Source organism: Aythya fuligula, chromosome 9, assembly GCF_009819795.1.
Source record: "Aythya fuligula isolate bAytFul2 chromosome 9, bAytFul2.pri, whole genome shotgun sequence".
Classification (NCBI taxonomy): Eukaryota; Metazoa; Chordata; class Aves; order Anseriformes; family Anatidae; genus Aythya; species Aythya fuligula.
In genome coordinates, this window is record NC_045567.1 from 9,439,417 (window position 1) to 9,455,968 (window position 16,552).

Consider the following 16,552-nt stretch of genomic DNA (forward strand, 5'->3'; position numbering starts at 1 on the left):
ACATCACCAAGTTCATAATTTGTATCTTTTCGGAGCTCCAGACTTGGAGCAAACTAGCCTGACTGCTCATCATACTAATGGAACAACACCATCCTAATTCCTGGATGGAATTCATTTGCAAGTCATTTTCATCCTGGGAGTCATTTTCACTGACTTGTTACAAAGAAGACAAAGACCAGCAAAACGTTGCTCGCCAAGGCCACAGTATGAGATGAGAAAAAGAGAGAGGCTGCTTTACTCCTGCTTTGTGCTTCTTACCAGCGCCATCTTGCCCGCCAGCAGCAGCTCTGTCTCATTATGCAGGGCTTTGACATTATTCACCATCTCTACAACAAGGCTGCAGTTCAGGCCCTGCGGGGAAGCAATTCATGCGCAAATTAAGCCTGGAAATGCAGAGGTCTGAGCAGTCAAAGGAAGAAGTCTTAGAGAAGCAAGCCCTACTTTTGGTCAATCAGAAAGGGAGACCAAGAGCTATGGAACAAGGACAAAAAGAAGATGCCAAGTGAGTGAAGTACCTCTGTAGACTTGGATTTAGCGTAGACTTTGTCCATAGACTTGGAGCTGGCATTGACAGCATGGGCAAGCTCCTGTTCCATGTCCTGATAGGATTGGGCTATTTCCCGAATGCTAAAGAGAGAATTACAGATTGCATCAGCATGTGCTCAAAGCAGAGATCTTTTCTGACTGGGTATCTCCTTTAATACCCATCTGACTGACAGGAGCAGGGATAAAGCATGGGAGAGGTACAGGCTCTGGCAAAGCAGGGCTATTTTCCCTGCTACAGTGAGCATGCATATGCAAAGCAAGGCAGATTTCACATGCACAACTCCAGATGCATATTCAATTCTGCACACGAGTTGGGATCAGTTTGAAATATGATCCAGACATTTTAATATGACCATAGTGATGTGAAAGGCAGCTGCACACACTGCAGTTTCATTAACACTTCACTGATGAGACTCTGGGCATTTTCCCTCAGAGGCCCAGACCAAGCAGCTGAATGTCCGAGGTAAAGGATGAGCAGATGAGCATAAAGTGACTTCTTACAGAAATCTCTGCTGGGCATCATGGTTACAAGAACCCAGCTTGTCAACTGAGCTCTTAAAGAGGACTTGTGTTTCACTTCTGATAACAATCATTGACATTCAAAGCCATTGGGTTGTTTCAAGTTTAAATGATCTGTGTTTGCTTGTGAAAGTGATACATTTTGTTCAGGATGACCTATGACAGTTTATACAACTTCAGTCCTCATGCAGCCGGGACAGTGCATAATGAGAGAATGTACCCAGTGACATGGACTGGCACTGCCCAGAGAAGAGTGAACAGAGTCTCCAGAAACAGGGTGTCAGACAAGACCTTTGGGCACCAAAGGAGGGCCCTATTCACTAAAAGCAAATTGAGACCCACCTGTGGATCAGAGCACCTGCAGCTTGACCAAATTGGTTGATCTGGGTGGATTCTTCTTCCGACATGATCTCTGGTTGCAGTGAGAAAGAGGAGGGTCGTGACAACTCACATTTCTGTTTGTCCTCCCAGGACTTCAGGGTGCTCTCAAATGCCTAAAACCACAGCAAGCAAACTATAAGATACCTTATGTATCTCCTATAAAAACAAGGCTCTAAGTGCCAGTGACTGTAAAACACTTTGGAGGACCCAGTTGTTCAGCTGCTTGTAACTTTGCTAACTTTAGCTATTTGGGTTGAAATTTTCTATGCCACGTGTTTGCCTTGGTTTAATTTTTACTTAAGCCTTATTTTAGTCAAAATCATTAGGCCACTTCTGAGGACCAGACCAGAAAATTCCACCAATTTCCTAGTAGTGGCAGCCTTTTCTTTGAGTACCTATATTGCCCCTATATCTTGAACCAGAAACCAGAATTTTGACATGTATGCCTAAGGAAGTGCCTTTCGTTATTCAGTAACAACCCATCCGATTCAACAAGCTTTGTGGGAAGGAGGGAGCAGCAGTATAAGTGCACATCTCTTCAAGTGACATCTTGGAGCTGGAAATTAAAAATGTTCAAGACTCCTCCTTATCTGGAAGTAAACTGGGCTTCCCCAGTGATTGGTGTACTAGCAGCCGAACTCTGAGGCAGAACCTGTCCCGCCTGCACTCTTACTGATCCTCTTGCTGCCATCAGCTAGTGCTTCAGAAAAAAAAAAACACATCCAATGCAGAAGGGTCAAAATTGGATATGGTGAGAATGAAAACTGACATGTAGAGCCTCAGGGTAAGGAGAGATGAATTGAGCGCAAGAAATGGGAAGAGAAAAGATTAGATGAGAGAAGGCACTATGGGATGGGAAGGCCAAAACAGGAAGCAGAATTCAGAGAAGAGGAGGATAATGATCAGGGGTGCGCAGCATTCAGAGGGAAAAAAAATCAGCATCTGGGGAGCCAGAAAATGAAAGGAGATTGAGTGTGATGGGTGGGGGAAAGGGAAATAAAATAGTAGTCATGGATCCTGGTCCTGGGAATTCAAATGAGATGACTACAGAATAGGTAAGGGGCACAGGACTAGAGGGAGAGGAGGTAGATGTCTGGAGAGGAGATCCAGTGTCTACTGGAACACAACTGCCATGGGGACAACCCAACAATCTGAAGACTCTTCATTTTCCTGCACCTGCAAATACCTGTGAAGACCTGTGGTAAAGTACTCCTTTACCCTACTGCTTCTCTTATAGGACAAAAACAAGCTCCGCCAGCTCTGTACAAGCTATCTGCTGATCTCAGCCTTGCTGATGACTCTTCAGTGCTCCAGAGGAGGCCATGAGGGAATCTGAGTTTTTCCATCTTCTGCTTAGGAAACCAAATATCCCAAATCACATTTGAAAAATGTTACCAAAGGTACAGGGTCACCAACTTGAAAAGAGGACCCCACTTCATCTACTGCTTAGGACAGACTGGCTCTGTGAAGGAAAGGGTGTGCAATGATGACCTCAAGGGCAGCAGGAGAATTAGGGTTAAGCCCATGGTCAACATGAGAGCTGAATGCTGCTCTGCAAACTTGCAACTTGCTCCTCAGTGGCAGTTCCGTGCAGCAGAACCTGGTTTGCAGGCAGGGAGGAGTGGGGCAGCACAATCACAGCCATGGTCCAACACACTCATGCACAACATGCTCACTAGGGACTTGTGTGTCCTGTCTGCCTTCTGTGCTTCACTCTCCTTTCCCACTGTCCCCACACGAAGGCAGCCCCTCCTTTTCTCTCTCCCACCTTTATAGCAGGAATCCTGTTCCACCTGACTCCGTGCTATCTCATCCCACTCCCCTCCGAGCTCTCAGTGTGACATTACAGAAGCTTTCCATCTCTCCAGGGAAGACTCTGCTTGCTATTCCCTTCTCCTCCTCTCCCCACCATCCACACCGATACCCAGTGTTCTCTCCCAGCTCAAGAGGTCTTGGGTATTTCCCTGTCCTACCATGACGGGAGCTCTGTAGTCCCACTTTTGCTTTCTTTCCACACTATCATACTTGTAACTTCCCACTAGGGAACGTCTCCAATCTGTATCTGGCTGCTTTTCCTTCTTTCCTCTTGGTTGCTGTCTCATTTCTTGTTATTCAGCCCGTGAGTCCTTTGCAGAGGACTTCAGTTTGCTCTGGAAACTGGGTAAAGGCATATTATTCTGGGAATTTTTAAGAGTATCTATCAAACAAACTGTTTATCCACATAAAATTACAGAGCTGGGGGAGGACTATAAGCCTGTCTGTACCACAGCAATACCTTTATCCTTTCCTTTAACTTCCCACCATTCAGTAATACATTAAAATGGCAAGGACACTTCCTTATATGCTGGTACTTATCAGGTATATTTGAGAGTTAGGAGGTCAGACAGACACAGACTGATGAACGAGGCATGAGACACTGCTTGTCCTGGTCAGCGAGGTATAAGCCACATACTGAACAATAATGAGAAATTAAGATATTGAACAGCTGAATCTAGACATTCCACAGCCCTCAGCGAGTCAGGCATCCTGTAGGAAAAACAGCATGCAAGTATGTTACGAAATGTTGTGTCACAGGGCACCTAGAAAAGGATGTAAAATAAGCTTGCAAAAACCTTACTTATTTAATTTCTCAATTAGCGAATGCAAGTTTAGCCATGTTCTTTGCAGGGGGTTTTATAATGTGTAGCAAAACATAATTCCTACATCCACCAAGATAATCATTCATATGTGGCCAGGAACATGTAACATCAAAAGCATGAGTACAGTGTATTCAAGGCTGCTCTTACCCTGTCTCGGGTCAGAGTCTGTGCCCTGTTCTTGTGAACAATCCAAATGTAACCTGGAGGCTGGATCCAGGCTTCTCCATCCACTTGTACAGGAACTCCCTCTTCTCCCAGGATTGCTATCTTCACAGTCCGACACTGCAAGAAGTGATTGCATTACAGCTCTAAAATACAGTTTTTTTCAAAAGCACAAGACACGCTCTTTCTTTCCAAAACATTTCCCCAAGTACTGTACAAGCATTATTTGCTATGTCTTTGGATTAATCTGTATTTGAATTGCTAATCTATCTCCTCCCACAATGAATACTAGCAAACAATTCCATGCACAAATTGCCCCTGAACACACACCTTTTCAGCTTTGGTGGATGTTCTTTCCATGGACAAAACAGAGAAGAAAGGAGGGCTTTACAGACTGAAACTGGCTAAAAACATCACGCACTGGAGATGGGGGAGGCAAGCAGAGCTCACAAAGGCAGCTGATACCTGTGCAATCCGGTGATGCTGTAGGTTTATCACTCGTGACACTGCCATCTGCATGCTACCAAACACGGCTACCACCTCCAAAATCTTGTCATCAAAGGAAGGGGCTGTAAATGTCTAGTCAAATACAAGGGAGAGAGAATTCAGCTGACATACAGCTCTGATAGGGAGGTTTCCTTTTCCCCACTGGTGCACAATTGGTGCTTAATCTGTACAGAATTACCAATGAGACTAGAAGGTGAAGATTTGCAGTGACACAGGAAAGAGAAAAAAGAGCCTCAATATTCCAGCTGTGCTTCCAATGGCAGCTAAAGAATAATTCCAATACCAAGACTGTAGTCACAAGGGAATAATTCTTCTTATAAGAGTAGGACTTACTCTTTCATTTCAAATAGTACGATGTTTGTGAGTGGATCTAACTGCCTTTGCCTTTAAGGGGCTTTACTCCTCAGGCAGCATGAGGGGAGAAGGCCAATTTAACACATTTCCTGGAAGCCTAAATGCCCTGGACAGCATCCGGTTTCTTTCTGAATTGCCACGGATTGCTTGGGCGCATAGCTGCTGAAGATCGGCCTTTCAGTATCCTATCCACCTCAAAGAGAAAGTACATGCAGACAGGCTCCTTGTTGTCTTCTTCCAAGCACTATGGGACAGTCAGGGGCTATGACTCCAGAAGCAACACTAAATTAAAATGTTTCTTGGACTGTCTTAGGAAATACTCACATCATCTTCCTTGGTTCCCCCCCAGAAGTTGGTGCCTCCTGCATAGCTGGGAATGTTGAGTACGGCAATTCCCTGGAGACTGGGCAAAGGGATTGGCCTCCCATCACACTGTACAGAAAAAAAGGTATCACTACTCTCAGCACAACAGTAGAGAACGCCTCCAACCACAGCATATGCTCTGGGACTGGGAACAGTTCAGGTTTATTCTGATTCTGTGGGTAGCAACCCAATTTAGTGGGTGACGTCCTTGCCCATGGCAGGGGGGTAGGAACTAGATGACCTTTAAGGTCCCTTCCAACCCAAGCCATTCTATGATTCTCTGCCTATCAGAGTAGAAGAACGTAATCATTCATGTCTCATGAATCACCTCTCCTCTGGTAGACACAGGTTTTAGAGAGACTTGTTTCTCATCCCCAAACAGGAATGACAGACTCACAGAATCACAGAACTGTAGGTGTTGGAAGGGACCTCCAGAGATCATCGAGTCCATCCCCCCTGCCAAAGCAGGTTCCCTACAGGAGGTTGCACAGGTAGGCATCCAGATGGGTCTTGAATATCTCCAGAGACTCCACAACCTCCCTGGGCAGCCTGTCCCAGTGCTCTGTCACCCTCACCATGAAGAAGTTCTTCCACATGTTGGTGCGGAACTGCCTGTGATCCGTTTTGTGGCCATTGCCCCTTGTCCTGTCCCCACAAACCGCTGAAAAGAGGTTGGCCAAGTCCCTCTGTCTCCCACACGTCATGTATTTACAAACATTGATAAGATCCCCCCTCAATCTTCTCTTCTCCAGGCTGAACAGACCCAGGTCTCTCAGCCTCTCCTCACAGGGGAGATGCTCCAGGCCCCGGATCATCTTTGTGGCCCTCTGCTGGACTCTTTCCAGCAGATCCCTGTCTGTTTTGTACCGGGGAGCCCAGAACTGGACACAGTACTCCAGGTGAGGCCTGACCAGGGCAGAGTAGAGGGGGAGAATCACCTCCCTTGACCTGCTGGCCATGCTCCTTTTAATGCATGCCAGGATCCCATTGGACTTGGCCACCAGGGCACACTGCTGGCTCATGGCCAACTTGTCATCCACCCTCTCCAGCCTGTACAGTCCCTCAGCCTGTACTGATACAAGCGGTTGTTCCTTCCCAGGTGCAGGACTCGACACTTGCTCTTGTTAAACCTCATTTGGTTTCTTCCTGCCCAGCTCTCCAGCTGGTCCAGGTCTCGCTGAATGGCAGCACAGCCTTCTAGCGTGTCAGCCACTCCTCCCAGCTTTGTCATCGGTGTAAGGTAACAATCCTATCTATGCTGAATACCTGTTGGGGATGGCTACTACTTTGCAACAGGATGAAACTTCCTTTATTGGCTGAGAATACGAGTTATCTTCCAGAACCAAGAAAACTCCTTTTAGCTATCTCGAGGTGAGACACAGCAAGTGGGCAAAGGAAATGCCCTGAGAATCACCCTGCCGAAATCCAAGTGCCTGAAGAAGATACAATTAGGTACCGCAGTTTTAGCAACAGATGGATGTGCTAGTTCCTCACCTCCAACAACACTTTCTGCTCCAGGTTTTTATATGTTCTGTGCAGCAGCTCCTTGGTCCCCAATACTCCGTACCACATCATGTTTTTAGTACGACTTCTAAGGGCGCAAAACAAAAGAGAAAAGGTCAGGACCTGCACTTAGCTGTTCACTTAGAGGTGAAATAACCTATATAGTTTGAAACGGTACCTCCTACATGCTAAAATACAAATGTGTCTTGCTTCCAAAAGGGTCAAGCACTCAAAACAGTCATAGATTATGCTAGGAAAATATTCTTCTTGAAAAAAAAACCAACAGGTAGGAATTGAGGATGACTGAGTAACACACATTACCAGACACGTACAGATTCCCCAGCACAGAACTGGTCAGTTTCATACACCAGGGCATCCACAAAGTTTTGTGGTATTAGCTCAAATAAGTATAGCGAATGTACCAGTCCCAGGCTATACAGCACATCCTGTACTTGCCCAGATATGCAAAAGTGCAAAGCCTGTGACTTATACAGTGGTTTGTATTAAGTTAGGATCAAAGCCAAAATCAGCCTCTGTGGCACTGAGATGTGATTGTTTCTGAGCCAAACAGCAAGTCCAGGAGAAAAACCTGTGAGTGAGATCATGAAGTGAATAGAACCAATGCACTGGATCCACACTGATGCAGCTAGTCAAAGATCTTGTACTATCCAGAACAGCGTAACAAATCAGTAATGAATCAGTAACTTATCCCCTTCATCATGATTTTAAACCCTGAAGGAAGATGATGCAGACAAGACTGATGATGTAATTATTCAGCACACTTTTAGACAACTGGCTTCAAAAGCATCCATGAAAACATAAAGTGGTCAGAAGTGATCACTTCTGGCCAAAGGTCAGTCCATGAAAAACCCACCTGCACTTCTCCGGGTGCTCATCACGTTTGTTGTTGAAATCCAAAGAAATCTTCGCATCCAGTCCAATTCCAAAGTAATTATTCATGACACACTTCTCTGTGTAACATTCACTGTCAAACAAAAAAAAATGTTTGGCTACCTTGTATAAAAATGTGAAGAACAAGATGGCTGTATGCCAACACATCAGATAAACACTGCTGGGAGCTGCCTAAAACCCACAGGGAATACCTTAAAAGTTGCTGTTGAGCAGGGTCCCTGGCCTGCAGCCTCTGACCAAAGCCAGAAGATCTGTAGAGGAATTCTCCCCTTGCCACCAAAACATACACTGAAGTCTACACTTGATTTACAAAAAGCTATGCTCCTGGTCACTGGGGTTGTGTAAAAGGACTCAGGAAACCTTAGCAATGCTAATTGCTGAAGCATGTATATGTTAGGTGTTACTTACAGACAGCTTGTCAAATAAGCTCAAAAGCGTCCACTAGTGAATCTCAGGGGCACTGAGATTAGGAAAAAATATTTAAGCGTGTACCAACTGATTTTTTACTGTTAAACAGTTTAGCAGAAACAGCTTGAGAAAGCATTCACATCACATCTCCCACTTGTCTCCCACAGTGTGGCCTGCCCATGAGCTTTCTTTGGCCTCTATGCTGGAATGGTGCTAATTCCCCCACAAGTTACTGCATACTCACTGGAAACTGGAGTCATCCCTGAGTGGTGGGAGAAGACTGGTCTGAATTTCATTCTCTCACCTAAAACCTAAAACTCTTCTTCTATGAGTCTGATATGTCACTCTATGTCTAACTACATAAGTTGATCCTCATTGGCATCAGCATATGAATTCGTTTACATAACTCTAGGTTGCTGCAGCCAGTTATTTAGCTCTCTAAACTAATCTAGTTCTCACAGCACAATGCTGGGGTTCATTTGGAAAGACCCACTCCATTCAACATCCTGAGCATACTCACAGATTTTCAGGCTCAGAGTTGAAGGGATCAGCATGGATCAACAATCGGCTGATGACAGAGCTCCCAGGCAAAGACCCAGACATGCCGGCACGGATATCTGTAGGAAAATTGACAGTGGGGAAGACTGTGATAATAATAAACAGAAAATGTAATTTGAATCTCAGAATATATTAACTCCAGTCACTCACTGTGGAAAGCAACTAGCAATAGTGCTTTCTTCCACTCCCAAAACCCCACGTGTAGGAAATAGGAGTGTATTCACTGCAGTAGCTATGTGCTCCAGGGTGGGACATGCAACATCCTTGCTTCAAGGAGCAGAGGGAAAGGAGGAGGACTGAAATTATTCTCCAAGTGACTCAAGAATTACCACCTCCTGCTTCTAAAATTCTAAATCCTGCTGGCAATACAGAAATATGAGCTTTTTCAGAGAAAAAGGAAATGACCTGCTTCCAGAAGAAACAGTTTGAACAAGTAAATTGGGGGAAGAGGTGGAAGGACAGCACTGCAGTGATGCAGAGAAGCTGCAACACAAGATGCGTGAGGTGGGAATTGTGCATATATGCCGGGTCTGTGTATTATCCAGTGACTTCGGCTCTCACATAACGGGACTGCTGCTCCCCGTCCATGGCTGCCACTCTTCAGAAACCTCTCTCAGCCACCTGGCACCCTACCAGCATTCTCAAGGTCCCTCTGAGCTCAGAAGATCTTTGTAATCGATATCTAAATTCTGTTACTGCACTGTGTTAATAAAAATCTGTGTTTAGGTTTTCTCAGCTGCAAATTGATAACTATTACTAATTCCTTCAAGTCTCCACTGTTCAACTCTAGTAGGAAGCTATCTACAAAGGGATTTCTCTCCAAGTGGACCCAGCAAAAGAACATCAGGCAGAACAATTTGGTGTTTTCATACAGAGAGTTAAACCTGTGCTGTTGTCACCCATACTACATTTTGCTGCAAAAATGGGAAGTGGTGGGTATTACACTCACTTGGATAGAGGATTTTTGTGTTCAGCATTGGCAAGTTGTCCCGGTTTCCTGTCTGGGGAGGAAGAGATGCAGAGCTGCCCAGCGACAAACTTCCTTTGTTTATTTGTCTTTCACAAGGAGACTTGGATGCTGTAAAACACAACACAAACATGGCTATTGACAAACATGACGTGATTCAGGCCAGCACATAACAGCACAGCCCAAGCAGCAAGGCTGGGCTACGAATCACTCAACAGCAAAACACTCTAGCCACTGTAAAACAAACAGCTGACAGAACAAGTCAGTAACAGACATAGATGTGGCATATGTGCAGCCGGAAAACCTCACAGATTGGAGGCACAGAAATATGACTCTGCAAATATTAGAAATGGAGATAAGAAAAAGCTGGTGACAGCAGCACAACAGACAGGGTAGTTGGCTCCCAATCCATACTCGCTAGGTTCCAAATATACTTGGAATGACTGGGGATCTCTAACAAATTACTCACGTAACACAGTTATTAAACCAAGCTGGCTTCTGTTCTCTGTCATCTGCAAAAGCTGGCAGTGGCTTACAGAGAAATGTCATCAGGTAGATGACGTGAAAAATGCTCAAGATCATCTTTGTCCAAGCACCGAAAGCCAAGAGAATGCAGATTACTGCTAAATTAAAAAAAATAAATACCTGAATGCTAGTTGCTATATGCTAAGACCACAAATCAGCAGCCATCTAAAATGTATTGAAACTGTGTGCAGTTCTGGGCATCACAGTACAAAAAGGACATGAAAATGTTGGAGAATGTCCAAAGAAGGGCTACAAAGATGGTGAAGGGCCTAGAGTGGAAGACGTATGAGGAGCAGCTGAGGGCACTGGGCCTGTTCAGCCTGGAGAAGAGGAGGCTGAGGGGAGACCTCATCACGGCCTACAGCTTCCTCACGAGAGGGAGCGGAGGGGCAGGCACCGATCAGTTCTCTCTAGTGACCAGTGATAGGACTCGAGGGAATGGTGTCAAGCTGTGACAGGGGAGGTTCAGGCTGCACATCAGGAAGAGGTTCTTCATTGAGAGGGTGGTTGCGCACTGGAACAGACTCCCCGGGGACGTAGTCACTGCACCAAGCCTGTCAGAATTTAAGCAGTGTTTGGACTGTGCTCTTAGTCACATGGTCTGAAGTTTGGGGTACACTTTGGTAGTGCCAGGAGTTGAACTTGATGATCCTTGTGGGTCCCTTATAACTTGGGATATTCTATGAATCTATGATAGTGTGTATGATGCATGGGGTTGCACACAGAATTGTGCGAAGAGTAGCATCTGAGGTTTAGAGCAATCATGCAAAAACGAGAGAAAAACAGGACTCGGAACCGTGTAACACTGTTACATGCAAGATCTGCATGGTGGCAGTCCCAGAGTACCTTTCCGTTGGTTCCTCACTTTGGACACTCCATAGCTGCTGCTGTGTGATGACTGTAGGGAGATTTTATCCTCATTCCTTAGCTCCTTGCCCTCTTCAGAAGCTGAGAGACTAAGGAGGAAGCCTTCCTGCTCCTGAGTCTGGGCATTTTGTTCATCTACGGCTGTAAAGAGAGAGAAAGTAGGCGATTACTTCACAACTTTTCCATCAAGAAACACCTCCCACTGACAAAAATAACAACAGAATGAGACTCTAAAGGTCCTGACTCTTTAAATGAAAGAATAGGAATATAGGAAAGCTTTCCTATATCGTTTGTCTCACCTAAATCCTGCTCTGAAGGGCTTTTGGAACTGGGATGGTTTAGCCTTCTGTTCTCTCTGCTGAGATCTTCAGCAGTGAGGTTCAAAGTAGAAGTGCCTGACTTAAGCTTTAAGCCTTTTAGTCGGGCTTTCCACGACTTCCAGAAATTCTAACCAGAAGGACAATAAATGATAGATTAAACTGAATTTTGTTTGCTCGATCTGCGCTAGGACAATAGGATATGTCACTTGAAAAGGACACTTGGACACATTTCATCAGGAGGAAGAAAACAGTAGTTAGTGAAAAACAATACAAACAAAATAATCAAATTACATACTTCGGAAGAAGAAAAACAGTTTGGATAAGTCGAACAACTGGAGTAAGTGGAGTTTGCCCAGGAGCTGGCAGGAATTAAATGCTAGCATGTTGCCTAAAGAAATCAAAACTTCCTTTCTATGTAAACAGCAATCCTCCCCAGCAAGCCCTCACAGAGTGCAACTGATTTACCAGCTCACTGCTTCTGAAGGGTGACAAGCCTCCTCCCCTTCTTTCACGCTCTCTTCCCCTTCTTTGTGCTGACTCTGCAGTTCAGCAAAACTATCCACAAGGAAATCCAACCCACTAGCCTGGCAGAAAAGTAAAACTCTTATTGCTGAACTAAGCAACCTGGCTGGGTTCCAAAAGAACTCCAAAAAGCATCAAATCAGCAGAAGATAAGCAGCAGCAAAGTGGGGCAGCAATGAAGTCAGGACCTCTACTTCACCAGAAGCAGGCTGTCTGCTCAACTTCCGTCACTTCACAGAACTTCACCTTCAGGGTAGGTTGCATACAATATTGCCGTGCTGGAAATCCAAGTGATATTACAATGATCTACAACTTACTGCTTAGTTGTTCTTCATAGTGCACATTTAGGTGTGGATGGACATCACCCATGCAACTTCAATGCTTTTATCTCTGGTAATAAGCTATTGAATACTTCCTTTGGTCTAAGCTTATCATCACTGAGTTTCTGACTAACACCTGTGACACTGATGCCTTTCGAAGGAAATGAAATTTTGAGCTACAGGGGTGAATGGCTGGGGAGAGATAAGGGCCAAGATGGGAGAAGAGGGTCACCTGTCCTGGAATTTAACATAGAAATGGGATTGATTTGCATCAAGGTATTTCATATTATAACATGAATTTCATATACATTTCATATTATAATGTTTTCCCAGTAACAAAGCTCATTTAAGAAGTTCCTGCTTTCTCTTGCCTCTGTGCTACAGTTCATTGCCCTTGCAGTTGTACCACTGCACTGTTTTACTGGGCTGTACTACAAAGAGATTGCTGAAACAATCCAAGTTAAAATACTTAAAATATTTTCTTCCCAAGTATTTTCAGATCTGTTTTACACCAAAGCAACACAAACAGTTGCAGTGACACAATTGCGGTATGGGTGGAGACAGACAGGAAACTCAAACGAATAGAGCGTGGGAGGGCAGTAACTTCCTAAACCAGCCCTACGCGAGGGAACATGCCTTGAACTTCAGGTTCATCTACCAAGCAATGTTTCATACAGGTGGGCTTGGCAGAGATGGAACTAGGCAGCCAGGCTTACTGGGCAGTTTCTCTAGCTCAGGAAAGCTGTTGTTAATAAAGAACCCTACTCCCCTCTGGAATACAGGGAATTTATACTTCTCAAGAGCTCATAATAAGCCACAAATAGGACACCTAACACGTTACCTTTTTCTGCATGCTCTATAATCTGACGAATGGCTTTTTTCAAGCTGTTGGCTCTCAACATGAGCTGCTCCCGGGGGCGAAATATCTGGGGCCGTGCAGTACACGATGAGCCCACCGACCGGTCACTAGAAGAATCACAAGCACTGCCTGACCCATCACCATCTTCGGTTTCCTCTGCAATGGTGGGAGGAGGATTTGGCAGAGATGAAGATGCTTGAGATTCATCATTCAGCGTCTTCAACAGTGAGTCCAGCTTTTCCTTTAGGACAGAGCACTACAAGGCAAAGAAGAAGTTTTAGCCAGAACTAACAGTAAACTTAGCTAGCTCAAGCTTTTAATGCCTGCTGGTGTGCCACTATCCTATTTCCCTGAAAACAAAGTTTTCCGCTTCAGAAGTAGAAAGCTATACATTTTTTCCAATTTTACCTTTCTGGCCATGACCTCTGATTCCTCTGAGCTTTCTGTTGCCTTCTCATAGGCCTTCCCTACTCGAGCCACAAAATCTTTCACTGTCTCACAAAGTACCCTAGACAAAGAAGGAAAGGAAAACAAAATCATGCAAGGATCATCTCAGGATTTTCACAGTGCAACTTTCACTTAGAGCAATTTTTAAAGTACTCACTTGGCTGAGGAGATGACCACTGAATGTTGGTCAGAAGTCAAAATTTTGGACAAATGAGCAGCCACAGAGTCTTCATAGAAGAGAATCTTCTGCACCTGGTGACAGTCAGAAACAAGCCACTGGGGAGCTGCTTCCCAGCAGTAAAACAACTGTTGCGTGTCTCTGGCTCCCCAGAGAGTACCTATCCTTCTACAGCTTCTTTTTGCCCTGGCAACATTCTGTGGCTCAGGGCTCATTTATCCAATGAAGACCAGAATTTGATGAAGAAGCTAATTCTGCACCTAGAAATCAGCAGTGCAGTTCTTACGAGTCTCTGATCAACTGTGGATTTAAACACTGGGCTTTTTACATTTCCTTTAACTGCTATTCAGCTTTCCACAATTTCAACAACATCCTGTCATGACAGCAGAATAAAGTCAATCATTTCCTCTCTCTTCCCGTTCCAAAGCATCTTCTCCTCATCCCCCATTACAGCTGTTGACTCTGGTAACCCACCCTCCATCCTTCCCTATAACACTTCACTAATTTAAAGGCCCAGGATCTTTGTAGTTCCTACTACCCCCAAGTCATAACTAAGGCCTGCTCCATTTGAACTCAGCCACTGTCTCCTATCCCGTCCATTCTGAGGCTGTTGCTCCCAGTTCCCTGTCCCCTCTGCATCTTGCAAAGTACCTCAGAATCCTCACTGAAATCTTCAGTGACCGTGGAAGTGGAGGCCTGGCGTGGGAGTTTGGTTTCATATACCATGATGCTCCACCTGTTGAAAAGGAGGCATCATAGCTGTCACTACAAGGCAGATGATTTCTTCCTTTATCCAAACAGGTCAGAATCTCAAGCAGAACAAAGCACTTTGTTAGGGGAATGAATGATGTAAAGAAGCCATAGGGATGCACCGAAACTGCAGAGGGGCTGAAGCGAGGCAGAAGGAGGGATAACACTATGAACACATATCCTACAGCATAAGCATATTCTCCGTCCTTCTTCCCTCTCTCACAGAAATCCTATGATCATAATTTGATTCAACATACCAGAATGCCAAAATACAAATCTAAAGTAAAGGGATGTTTTCAAATGTAAAAAGATGTAAAGTCTTTATCAATACTAGGAGTAAAGATTTCTGTTTCTGCGTTCAGCTTTCATTTATAAGCCAAACTTGAGATAAATTGCTCCAAATTTATCAAGAAAAAATAGTTTAAAACATCACAACTGTGAGACTGTCAGATTCAATTGTTGAGAACTCTGGAAAACAAGAGATGACACTGGATGTCAGACAGAGTGACAATTTCACCCATCACTATTCTGCAGCAGTGACATAGAAAGCAAGACTATCTTTTTTGACAAAAGGTGACAGAAGATTATCAGAAAAAAAATCATAACTGGAACTATAAAGAAGCCCAATAGAAGAGCAGAATCAAGCTCTCCCAAAATGGTGTTTTCATGCAATTCAGTGTTGATTACCCACCTGTCCAACATTTTGGTACTCGCCCTCTCCAGCTTCTCCAGGATCTGGGGGAGCTGGGTATCATCATCACAAGCAGACCCCCAGCCTAACACACGAGCAAGGTCATTCCCTGTTCCCAACGGCAGCACTCCCAGCTGGCACTGCAGCAGAGAAAAGGAAAACAAAATTGATATTCAAATAGGAAAACACAAACCACTAACAGTCAAAAGTAACGTGACTGATTCCTTACACAGAGCAGTGGTTGAGAACTAGGTAGACCCTGAGAGAGGGGAAAAGCAACTGGATGGGGAAAACAGCCAGAACAGCACGCAAGTAAAGACAGGTTCCCTCTGCTTTTAGGTTGTTACTTGAGAGAGGAGTGCATTACAGCTGCCACCCAGAGAACCTTGCTAAGATACTCCATTCTGCAGATACACTCATTTAACCATCAGGTGGTGCTATTGCCTTTTCTGTAAAATTAGCATAGCCCTCTACAAGACAAAATGGAAACAAATTAAACCCTGCGAGTTATGTCTATTCCAATGAAGTTTCCAGCTATCCAAGGACACAGAAACATCATGAGAATTACAGGGGATAGATGAGGATTGCTACCCTTGTTGAAACGCTGGTTTTCTAATTGCAGCCATTTCCAAGTTTAAGTCCCTAGTGGCAACAGAGCAGGAGTAACTCAACTACTCTAAAAACTGGATCTTGTACAAGGGAGTTGGAGAGGAACACTGTAGATAGGAATAGATAAGCAGTGCTGCTTCCTGCAGAAAATTATTGCAAGAACACTATTGTGGTAAGCTTTCAGCAGTTTCAATCCTGGGGCAAACTACATCTGTATGATCTGATCAAAGAAAGTCCTCTTCAACCCCTGTTGTTTTTCCTTCTTTCTTACATCCAACCAAGCTCATTGGGCAGGTACCTGCTTGTGAAGATTGAGACTATCAATTTCGGAGAGAACCCAGCCAACACTTCCATCCCCACCGCAAACTAGAATCCGGAAAGTGTCAAATTTCTGGAATAAGCGTAAACTACAGAGAAAGGAAAGAAAAAAAATCAAAGGAGAAGAGCAATCAGCTGTTACAGAAAGGAACAATAAACAATTCCAATCTAGGCTATAAACATGTCGGATTTGCTTTGACTCTGATTTTGTAATGAATACAGGCCACTGTCAGATTACAAATGAATTCAAATAGTTATAAATAAGGAATTATAAATACAGCTAAGCAATTTACAATGGCTATTCACCACAGATACACATCCCAGACA

At 44.4% G+C, this 16,552-nt stretch overlaps 1 protein-coding gene across 2 annotated transcripts in view; it reads right to left on the minus strand.

The window, feature by feature from the left end:
- Nucleotides 1–16,552, minus strand: part of DGKD (diacylglycerol kinase delta) — a 60,423-nt gene that overhangs the window by 4,815 nt on the left and 39,056 nt on the right. For both annotated transcript variants that reach the window (XM_032193423.1, XM_032193424.1), the window contains 17 exons: nt 16,206–16,314; nt 15,299–15,438; nt 14,509–14,593; nt 13,837–13,931; nt 13,641–13,740; nt 13,215–13,488; nt 11,191–11,352; nt 9,802–9,930; nt 8,815–8,911; nt 7,849–7,959; nt 6,966–7,062; nt 5,433–5,540; nt 4,713–4,826; nt 4,233–4,367; nt 1,408–1,559; nt 516–627; nt 259–351 (listed from right to left, as the gene is read on the minus strand). In XM_032193423.1, coding sequence (XP_032049314.1) covers nt 259–351; nt 516–627; nt 1,408–1,559; nt 4,233–4,367; nt 4,713–4,826; nt 5,433–5,540; nt 6,966–7,062; nt 7,849–7,959; nt 8,815–8,911; nt 9,802–9,930; nt 11,191–11,352; nt 13,215–13,488; nt 13,641–13,740; nt 13,837–13,931; nt 14,509–14,593; nt 15,299–15,438; nt 16,206–16,314 — 2,113 coding nt within the window. The remainder of the gene's footprint in view (nt 1–258; nt 352–515; nt 628–1,407; nt 1,560–4,232; nt 4,368–4,712; nt 4,827–5,432; nt 5,541–6,965; nt 7,063–7,848; nt 7,960–8,814; nt 8,912–9,801; nt 9,931–11,190; nt 11,353–13,214; nt 13,489–13,640; nt 13,741–13,836; nt 13,932–14,508; nt 14,594–15,298; nt 15,439–16,205; nt 16,315–16,552) is intronic.